We start from the raw sequence: 11764 nt of genomic DNA, 5'->3' as shown, positions 1-11764 counted from the left end.
GAGAAATGAAACATAACTTTCCTGTTCATCTTCAAAACATAGACAGCATCCTAAATTTAACAATTGTGTGAAATGACCTGAAGTATATATAAGAAAAGTTGGAGAAAGAATGTCCTCAGGAAATTATTCGCAATTTAGTGAAACCGGTTTAAACGTGAATAAAGCAAACGGGAAATGTTCTTAAACTGCAGATTGTTAAAAAAACGGAAACACAATTTGCACCACATGATTCAGAGAAATCACATTTACCTACAGAATGTAAGGTTGCTAAGCGACCCGTATGCAAAAGAGTGAAAATCTTCAGAAAATGTTGGATTAATGTTCATGGTTTATGATACTGTGAAATGCGAAGTACATATTGAACATGCTTAAGAAAATACAAGGCTGGCTTTGAAAAAGGGAAAGCCAAGTTTGTGAAATAAGTAAAAATATCGAAAGGTCCTTGAAAAGAATATTTTCCTAGAGAACATCGCTTTTCGGATTTTAATGCATTTCACTTAAAGAAACTTGCCTTCCACAATTATCATGTAAAAGCCATTAGGTCCCCAAAGATCATTTTTAAAGAAAATAAATCAGCTGCATAAGAATGTATAACTCAGTACATTACATAAATAAATTCAATGACACACAATCTAGCGATTTGTTTTCCAGACAGCACGATCATAAGCATAGACCTCACATTCAGCTCCTGTGTGAGGACGGTGTGATCAGGTGTTGTTAACGTATATTGCATATGGTGTAGATGTCGTAACGGATAATCAACAGACGATGTTGCAGTTGTCACCTTCCCTGGGGATCTGTCCAATTTGCATCATGAAGTGTAACGTCAGTACCGGAAGCAACGTCTCCGGCGTGGTGTTTTGTCCAGTTCATGTCTAGACTAAGTAATGAGAACCCACATTGATCTGAAGTTTCAGACAGCAGTTAATTGTGTAATATGAGTCTGCAGACGATGAAAATGTTTGGATGTTAGTCGGACTCATCTGCAGCAAACATGGGGTGTTCTTTGATTCTCACAGATACTAATTAACATTTATGGAAACGATCTGACATTGCACACTTCAATATACAGAATACAGTTCATATGCTAGTGTGAATTCAACAAGATGGAGATATTCTCCTCTTATGAAGTACGGTTGTTCGGGAAGTGGCTCGTCGGTTCGGTGTTTTGCTAATGCCATACTGAGTATCCTTCTGCATGGCGACGGTCTGTGAAAACTGATTTTGACCAGACTATCCAGTGACCAACATCTTGGGTTGAAATAGTGCAAAGATGCGCACGGAGAGCTAGCCGAAACCTGTGGGTTCGAATCCCTGATTTACGTCAGTTATAATCACTGTTGTGTGTACATAGTGTAAACCGTCAATAACGCCATGATGACAAACTAGGCCAAGATTACATCTCCAGTTATCGACTGGTTTCATTGTGACCGATAGTTTCTTTTATTCAATATGTGTGGCTAGATAATCGAGGCCGGTTACTCTGGAACTGACGGTCACTGGTTTAGAGACAAGTACGGCACCTAAGCTATTAGGTTGATGTCAGTGGTATACGTACGCATCCCCAGTGCACAAAATAACACCATTAAAAATAATAACAACAACATTTAGACTAGTTAGAGTTTAGTTCTACGCTGCATTTAGCAACATTCCAGAACTATCACGACAGGGGACAACAAAAATGGGCTTCACACATTTTATTCATGTGGGGATTCGAACCCAGGTCTTCGACGTGACGAGCGCTTTAAACACAAGGCTAACACGCTGCCCCTAATAACTGTAGAAGACATCCCTGAAGTTAAACCTTCGTGTTATGTATCCTTTGATAATTGTATTCATTTGTTTAATTTTGTTGGCGTACATAATATTCGTGACAATAGATACATTCTTAACAATAGGAGTTAATGGATTACAAGGTGTTTTTGTATGTATTGTTGCAAACACTACTCGAATGGGTGACAAAATGAAGGACAGATGACTTGAGTCTATGTACGTGACTCACAGAGTAAATGGCGGAACCTACCTGTCTCAGCTATATGTATTGCACCTACTTCCTCAGATGACGAGAGCAATTTTGCAACGTCTTTCCTTGAGGTTCTGTCAAAATATTTCGTGAAAAACAAGGGGCAGCAAAATACATGCGAGGAAAAGTGTCACAATTTGTTTTGTGCCTTTACTGGCCACATTGGAACATAATTCATGGCCTACAACGGTGGATATAGAATGTAGAGGAAGGCAACAGACGCAGCTGGTAATTGTTTTGGGAACTGTCTGATTTCCAGTGTTTTATAAGGTAATGATAACATAATCTGCATTGTACATGCACACTCAACAGAGTCTCGCTACAGAAACATATCATTCTTTGTGATCCTGGGGACGGTAGGGTAGCCAAGAGGATAATTTTTTAAAGCGTTCGCTCGTCACGTCGAGGCCCCGGCGGGCTCGACTCCCCACATGGGTACCAATGTGATTGTTTAACAATCCATCATTAAAATATTGACTCAGTTCACTATTACGAAGGAGTGGTGCAGAGAAACAGTCAGGAGTGCACGTGCTTCTCGATCACCTCGCTCTCCCTTTCTCTGCACTCCTCCTTCGTAACAAACAGTCAGTTTCGTCAGTATTTTCATGATCGTTTGTTAAACAACTTTTCTTACTTTCAGGACAAGAATTCTGCAAAAACTTTCTAGAGTCGGTGTGATGTTTTGTTTTTGGTCAGTGTTTCATTGAGTATTTGATGTTTATTCATTGATATTTTATATGTTTTCGAGTTCTGCAATTCATCAGCCAAACCGACGCTAGTTGCATAGGCGAGGTACATTCGTGACCAACTCGTACGTGTTATTCCGGGACTGGCCGAATAGCGACTCGTGCCCCTCTGGAAGGATTTCATATTGGCGTAGGAACATCAGAACTACATCGAACAGGAACTATTCCTGTTTGATTCTTGTGGTACTTAATATCACCAAAGGACTCATACATTGAATTAATATTTTTGTTTTTGCCTATTTATTTCAAAGAATTAAACCTCTTTGATACACGTAAAAGAAGGAGACAAACATATTTGATAAAGACGTATTCTGACGTAATTATTACGTGTCCACTTTGTATTTCCAATTATATTTCTGAAAAGTGTTTAATAATTGCAAACTGGATTGGTTTTATTGATTATGCAAATATTGAGACTCCAAGATGACTTTAAAAATATTTCTCGAACGAAACATTCGTGTGACCCTGCTGCCCTAACCACAAGCGGAATATTGACTGAATTCGAAGAGAGGCAGTGACTGGTGTCGGAGACATAAGGTCAGGTGTTCACTGTCTGTTATAGACTGCGTCCAGAGTGTGTGGCATGTGAAGCACAGGATCATATCTCTCAAGGTCGTAAAGTACCATCACACAGTTTATCATAACAATTTATTCAGATGTGCAAACCTTAATCATATCATACATACCACAAAACAATGAAAAACTGTAAAACCTTTGTAAACAACATGTACTGAGCATTAACATCCATCCATTTTCTCATTTCTGTGTGTACTGGACATGCTATAAAGGAACACCATCAGAAAAATGGAAGTTCAGATTCACCTCACCATCTCTGGGTGCATCACCGTCCTTGAATTGTCTCCCCTTGTTGCCCGTTTCCACTGGTACGTCAGGTAGAGCAAAATAGAGCTTTTCCCAAAACCAGGGGTCATTGAAACGCAGAAAGTTTCCTGCCTTCAAATGCACCCGTAGGTCTGGATCTAACTTGCTGTCGTCAAGGTCATGTAACAACACGATGATAAGTCGGTGGGACCGTTCTTTGAGGACGTGGTGGTGAGCGGTTTGGAACTCATAGCGACACCACTCGCTTGCCAAGAAGTTGTCCGAGAGCAGCATAATGGTACGTTTACTGGCCTCGATGCTCTCTATTATAGTGTCTGCTATACAGTCCCCGACAGGAAAGTCCCGGTAGTGAAGGCACAGTTTGTAAAGACGGTTGTGTTCTCCTCCCATTCCTTCTTCCAGCCTTGGAGCCAACTCCTTCACCACCAACCGTTCATCATGGCTGCTGTACGAAATGAAGGCATCGTACGTACGTCCTGTTTCATCAAGTCTGGCGTTCTTGGACCGTACGCGAACACCGAACGTGACGTAAAGAAACGCCTGCAATTCCCGACGTTTCCAGTACGTCACGCATGCAACGACTACAACAATCATCAGGAATACACACAGAGTGATTAGGGTAATGTTGTATCGGTTGTCCTCTTCATATCGTTTATTGTCAATCCATGTTGCGTTCAAATAAGTCACATTCTCGAAACATTTATTAACGTCGAAGTCCTTTATCAACAGCATATCTTGAGAGTAATTGTACGTTGACCTTGGTGTAGACTTTATCATGACATCTGATGTGTTCTGGTAGAAGCACCACAGATCGTCCAGTGACGACACACGGTAGCCATACAGCGCAAGAAAGGAGAGTGTTTCTTCTATATGTGAACAGGAACACAAGAGAGGATTGTGGGTAATTGTAATGGTGGACAAGGCTGTGTGTGGCGGGAAATAGTCAGCACTTACACGTGTGAGGAGATTATTACCGAGGTCAAGATACTGGAGGTGCGTGAGGTTACTGAACACGTGCCACCTTAACGTGTGAAGGAGATTATTCTGAAGATATAAATGGGTGAGGTTCCCCAGCCCTGTCCACATCCCAGCCGATAGACTCTGCAGCTGGTTAAACTGCAAGTGTAGTTCAGTAAGTTCACCAAGACCATTGAAACAGCCAGGCTGAAGACTTGATATGCTGTTGTTATTTAAATATAGCTTTTTTAGTTGCTTTAGATAGAAAAAGTCATTTTTCTTCACCACAGTGATGTTGTTGCTTTCAAGATGAAGATACGTGGTAACCGGAGCAACGTCATGCGGGACTATGTTGAGTGAGGTGTTATCACAGAAGACCTTATAGTCATACACCCCCCAGGGAGATCCGCCCTCGTAGCACTGACAACCCCCGGGACACTTGTGAAGGCACGGGCAGCTTTTGCTGCTTTCTCCCAAACAGCATGCACAATACCGCGCACAAACAGTACCCTCATTCAAACACATGAACTCGTCTTCTCGGACGTCAATCAATTTCCTCACAGTCCCGTTCCTCTGGGTTATACATTTCAATTCTTCTAGGTCCGCGAATACTGGATAGTACATCCTGAAGATCTCTCTGTTTCTTTCCTTATAGTATGTCTTCAGATAAGCCATATGACAGTTACACATGAACAGATTCCCTGACAGATACATTGTGGGTCTAGTATTGGGCACAACCTGTACAAGCTGGAGAGGCAGATTAGTTAGATGCGGGTAGTTATGTTGTAAACTGACGGCTTTCAGGTTGGATAATGACCTAAACAGGTTAAGCTCGATTATTTCAATCCTGTTGAAACTGGCGCTGAACCATTCAATAGATGCTGGTAGGTCATTCTGTGAAATGCGGAGACTGAAGATCATGTTGTTGTCGACGAAAAGATACTTGAGGCCTGAAAACACCGACCCAACACCGTGGATGTGTGACAGTTTATTTTGCTGAAGGTTAAGGAACCAAACCTTGCTCAGCATCGAGAACGAACTCTTATTTCCTTCTTTGGAACCGTAATCTGGGTTTTCGTTTATGCTGGCGATGCTGTTGAAGGAAAAGTCGAGAATAGAGAGTGTTGGAGAGACACATAGGTGACGGACGATCAGTGTTGTGAGACGGTTATGTTTCATACCGATTCCTTCAAGTTTACTCAGGCCCTTGAAGGAGTTGCTGTATGTGCTGGTTAGCAGGTTATACCGGAAGTCCACCACACGCAGCTCGTGACAGGAAGTGATGTCAGGAATTCTTCTGAACTTGTTGTTACCTAGATACAGCTCCACGAGACTGGTGAGATCGACGAAGTGGCTGCGCATCAGGAGGGAGATTGAGTTTGAAGTCAAGTTCAGAGATGTCAGATTATGAAGGTTACGAAAGATGGCGGGAGGGATGTACTTTAGACGGTTGAAGGAGAGGTCCAGATGAATCAGATTGCCTGTATTTGTCAGCAGCCGAAACGGGAGGCTGAATAGATGGTTGTGAGACAGATTCAAGTGTCTCAGCTGTACTTGCTCTAATAACACATTAACAGGAAGTGTTCTCAAACGATTCCCCGAAAGATCCAGTATGGTCAAGTTTGACAAAGAATGAAATATTTCAGAAGAAAGGCGGACTAATTTGTTGAACTGTAAATACAACACAGATAAATTCGGCGAGTTTCCGACGAAAGGTGGAACACTGGTTAAATTATTATGTCTTAAATCGAGTATTGTTAATTGAGTTGGTGTCGTTGTAATTTCATCACAATACGTTATGTTCACAGTTTCATAAACTGAAGAATTTGGTCGAGGTTCCAGACGGATTGTGCATTCGTATGATGCGATGATGGGATCTGACTGGGTCACGTGCAGGGTGTCAAGGAGGGGGCACCAGGTCACGAGATCACTCAGTGTCTTGTTCACTAACATGACATTGTTCAAGTACAACGTTGTGATCTGAGAGAGATGGGTGCCCTCCATAAACGGCCATGCTGTCACACAATCCTGTATGCTCATCTCCTGCACGTGCTGCATGTCGATATGTTGACTAAAAAGTAGTTCCGTGTCAGTGGGCTCCCCGCTACACTGCATTTGAACCCTGGTTGTGGTGTCAGTCGCGTGCGGGTCGACGCTCAACGTCAACACTGTGCCCTTATGACACGCCAACGTGTAAGTGGAGTCGGAGAGTATTTTACATTCACATCCGGGGTACTGGCAGCCATGTTTGGTGTGTGATGACGCCACGACAATGGAGACACTCACAAAAACGGTTAAACATTGGGTCCACATTCCTGAAAAAAAGTGATTGCTTCAACTTATTAAAAAAATTAGCGCGACATGACGATATGTCAACATAATAGATCTTTTCGTTAAAGCAATTAAGTTATATGCAGGTGTCTATGAATAGGTGAACCGGATACTGCACAGGTATAAAGTGCTCTCACGAACAATTTCTCTCACATTGTTATTAGGCCGACCAGACATATACTCTCGTTAAGGTCCGGTTACAATTAGCGTTCGGAACCCATGATGCATCGTCAAAGGTCATCCGTTTGTCAGGTTCTTGGTTGATGAATGTCACCGTGTCCTAGTCGCATAGAGCGATACTCACGGAGTCAAACATCGAATTGTCGAGCTTTCATAGGACCCAACAGGCGTGGTGGCGTTCGCTCCTCACACCGATTGCCCGGGTTTGAGTAACGACGTGGGTACGTACAATAAGTGAAACCCATTTCTAGTGTCCCTCGCCGTGAAATTGCTGGAATATTGCTAAACGCGGCGTATATGAGTCCTAACTCAATCACTACTGGACTATAGAGTATAGCCGTCATATTGATGAGAGGAATGCGATGTTAACCAACAAACAGGCAAACAAACAAACCATACATATTCTTGGACTGGAGACTCAAAAGGGTGAGGGAGAAAGTCAGTTTTCGGTGGGATCGTCGTGAAATTAAGTATTTTAGAAGAAAATTTTCATTTCAGGATCAAGTGGAGGATATTTGTATTTTCTTAACATAATTGATTCATTACACGATCTGACAAGTTGATCAGCTACGAGTGAAATGTATGGCCTCGGGATGACTTACATACGATCTGACCAGAAAGGACAGATGTATAATTATCATTTTTTGACAATCTGTGACAACCAGAGTTTCACCGAGACAGGCTGAAAGTATTTTTGCCACAATATATTTTCAGTCATAGACTGTTATTTCACTTGAGAAAAACATGGTATATTTTCAGTAACCATTTATAAGTTCAGTGTCTCTTCATAAATTACATAATGATATATATACATATACTTTGAAACGAAATAATTACGGTGTTAAAAGTTGACAAGTGCAGGGAATTATGTCAGATCAAGTTGTCATATTTAAAACAGATATCTCACGTAACTGAGAAAAGGCTAGTCCCTCGAAGCGCGCATTTCTGGCGTCCGCCGCCTTGATATTGCTGGAATATTGATAAAAGCGCCGTAGAAACATACTCACTCACCCACTCTCTAAGCACGCAACTCTCCTGTACAATGTGCGAACACCTGACAGAAATGACAGGTATACAGTACAATGACTTCTTTCCTAAATATAAGTTTCAGTGTTAAAACAAAATGGCATCAAGAATCTTACGGATAATGCTGTAAGGTAAATTAACAGTCATAGTTCGTGATTCATCTTACTCTTGTGTTATGACTGATATACGACACAAACTGCTGTCAACTTACCCACGTTGAATGTTTATCCTGTACATGCCACAGGTGTGTTCTGAACTGTTGACGACCTGAGGTTTCCCAGTTTGTTTATAGCGTGGGCCGTGACCATTACGTACAGGGGTTCGAAGTATGTGTCAGTCACGAACAAAGTGAACCGGTAAATCATGACATCTGACCTAGATACATACCTGAGCAGCTGATATTAATATACAGCTCAAGTAGGTTTATAGTCTGTCAAAAAACAATAAAAACGATCGATGCATGTTGTGTTGTGACATTGTATCACCCCTTCTTGTGACGTAACACAACTCCATGCGCAAGAACGGCTCCTGACCTGCTTGACCTGGCCTCGTTTTGACTGTGGTGACAGTCCGACCTCCGCAGGATTGGTTTACATCCCACGGTGGTGTTCAAGGATCTGTTGACGTCGATGTCCGTGTAAACAGCTCTATTGCGTAGAATTGTTCATGCTATCCTGTCAATATTTGTTTCAATTTCATATACAGGTTTACTCGAGGGACTACACATCGCCACATCTTACCCGCCTTTTAACACCCATACGGCATTCCTTTAAAGCGCCTTATGATCTAATGGGTTACAAACATATACACATTCTCTTAATTAAGATATGACAGGAGTAACCTCTGTGGGAAGGGAATGACATATACAATGTTGTAGGGTTCTGTAAATTGTACATTGTTTATGGACTGGGGTTTTACTCGCATGAGGATTCAAGTGTCTATAGGTTTATAAATGGAGTATTGCATTAGCTAACCTCATTAATTCTCTCACGTGTTAGGTCAAGCGTGTTTGTTGCCTAAAATGAACATTATTTATGTTTCGGAAGAAGTAACGCTTGACTTTACTCACTTTTAAATATCAACGAGTGTGTGAGTGAATGAGTTTGGTTTTAAGCCTCTTTTAGTGATATTCTCACGAGTTAGGTCAAGCGTGTTTGTTGCCTAAAATGAACATTATTTATGTTTCGGAAGAAGTAACGCTTGACTTTACTCACTTTTAAATATCAACGAGTGTGTGAGTGAATGAGTTTGGTTTTAAGCCTCTTTTAGTGATATTCCAGCAATATCACAACGGACACCAGAAATGGGTTTCACACATTGCACCCATGTGGGGAATAGAACCCAGGTCTTCAGCGTGTCAAGTGAACGCTGTAACCACCAGGATACCCCATCGCCCTTAAGCATTAATCACAAAATGTACTTTATTATCGCCACTGTTAACAGTCCGTTATGACGTTAAGCTACTTGAAGTGACGGAAACAATAAGCTGATGCCCATGCTGTTGGTCACTGGATTGTTTTGTCCAGACTCGAATATTTACAGACCGCGGCCGTGTAGCTAGAATACTGCTGAATGCAGCGTAAAACTAAACTCACTCACTCACACATACAAATTGTGTGATTGTTTGCTAATATGTATAAAATAATAGAATATAGACTTAAACAAATAGACACACACCACTACCACCACACTGAGGGCGGCGTAAAATTAAACTCACTCACTCACTCGGCTGTATACTTACCTAGTCTTTAGACACCTCAGAGACTGTTTCTCGGGGAGATGTTTACAGTGTCTGAATGACGTAAACAAAAATGCTGTGACGTCATCATCTCATGGCGCACCATATGCTGTTGGTATTTATTTGTCCCCTATTTCCATGTTTCTGTGTTTTGTTCGGTTTGTCGGGTTTTGTTTCTTCAGGCTTGCAGACGAGCCGACATTCTGTGACAAGGGTTTGTCAATTTCAGGACTTCACCATATTCGATTCCAGCATGTGAAAGAAAAGTCATAGGTGTCATCTTGACACAGCAGCACGTGTATATTTTATTTAACTCCGATGTTCTGAAAAAGACTTCATTGTTAAGTTGTTGCGATAAAGTGCCCGTGATTGTGTAGTGAAGTCAGGGTTGTGAGGTTCGTTGTCTTTGGCAGAGTGGGAGCAATGTTTTCTGACTCTCAAATCTGTCTTGCCAAATCCAAACACTGCATGCTGGTTGACTGAGATGGCAAGGAAACTCGATCACAAAAAGACTGATAAACAAAATCTTGTCATGAATAAAGTTTAAGAAAACACTTATTTTAGTGTCACATTTTACGATGTTATCATTTGATTTGATGAGGAAATTACTGAACATTCCCCTATAAGAGTTATCTTAACATTATGATTTGTATGCAAAAGTTTTAGTTTGAATCAAATATCAAATTACCGTAATGTTTCTATTAGACATATCTGCGTCTCCGTTCTTTGAGTGCCATTTAGAAATCGGGCTCTTTCTACATATATGTATACAGAACGTCTTTCCTGAATATGTGCAAGACGTTGATTGTCCGCATTTGTTAAAATCAGCTGTATTTTCACAGAACCGTCTAGCGTTGCAGACAGCGCGTCTGGTATAGGAAATACGGTATAGAACGCTTACCGGTTATTTGCGGTTATATTCTGTGGATCGATATGTAGGCAATCGATGTATTCCAATGCACGAATTTTGCGCAAAAGAGTGTAACCTAAATGAGGTTTCAGTATGAAAAACGATATCTAATTTTAACAAATCAGAATGAATCATTCTTCAATGTCATGGAAGAATAAAAGGCACGCTGGTAAGATTCTCCTTGTAGTCCTTAATTCCTTCTTAAGCAGGTTATTCATTTTATCATCCAGACTTTTCTAAAAGGCTTTGATATCCTTACTCACTGCTTCATTGGCCCTGTGACATCATGACATCATGACACAATGACGTCACAATGATGTATGAGCCTCAAATACAATGAAAACAGAAATCGTTGTCTATCAAGCAGCAAGATGCAACGGTTTATTGTGTGGGAGGGACTGACTGACTGGGTATAGTTTTACGCGGCCTTTAGCTATACTCCAGCCATATCATGGCGGGCGACACCTGAAATGAGCTTCACACTATGACCATGAGGAGAATCGAACTCGGGTTTTCAGCGTGACGAGCGAACGCCTTAGCCATTAGGCTACCCCACCGCCCACGTCAAAGTAACTACATCCTCTGACATCCACGTCTTTGTGGATACCATTTCGATGTAACAATAAGCATAGTAAAAATATCACTGAGGAGTGTCATTCGTTGACAACAGAGCAAGAAGTTGTATTTCAGTAACAAGAGAGCTATTGTTGTTTGACTGTCAGCCAGCTGTATCACGACCTATGCGTCACTGCGCATTCTTAATAATCGCAACAAAGTAAGAGAAACAGGTCAGTCAAGCTGCAGCACATGCCCAAAAAAGCATAACCGTGTTCATGGGTTGTCGAAATGGAATGTTACTTCAGGCTATCTTCCCACTTAACACTGATGCGTCGCGATTTAGCTTTAACATATCCTTCCCATGAGTTCCATAAGGCAGTCCAGTATCCCTGCATATACCAGTGCAATCTGACGTCACATATTACACAGTCAGTTCAAGATATTGCACATGT

The 11764-nt window shown here is 41.4% G+C and overlaps 1 protein-coding gene across 1 annotated transcript; it reads right to left on the bottom strand.

The window, feature by feature from the left end:
* Positions 1–3403: 3403 nt before the first annotated feature.
* LOC137286919 (toll-like receptor Tollo) lies at positions 3404–8396 on the bottom strand. Its single transcript, XM_067818951.1, has 2 exons — positions 8318–8396; positions 3404–6884 (listed from the first exon to the last, which is right to left on the bottom strand). The coding sequence occupies exon 2, from the start codon at positions 6880–6882 to the stop codon at positions 3550–3552; it is 3333 nt and encodes a 1110-aa protein (XP_067675052.1). The 5' UTR covers positions 6883–6884; positions 8318–8396; the 3' UTR covers positions 3404–3549.
* Positions 8397–11764: the final 3368 nt, after the last annotated feature.

Source organism: Haliotis asinina, chromosome 6 (genome assembly GCF_037392515.1).
Source record: "Haliotis asinina isolate JCU_RB_2024 chromosome 6, JCU_Hal_asi_v2, whole genome shotgun sequence".
NCBI classification, from domain to species: Eukaryota; Metazoa; Mollusca; class Gastropoda; order Lepetellida; family Haliotidae; genus Haliotis; species Haliotis asinina.
Note: the sequence above shows the minus strand (reverse complement) of the source record. Positions and strands in the feature narration are given on the sequence as shown.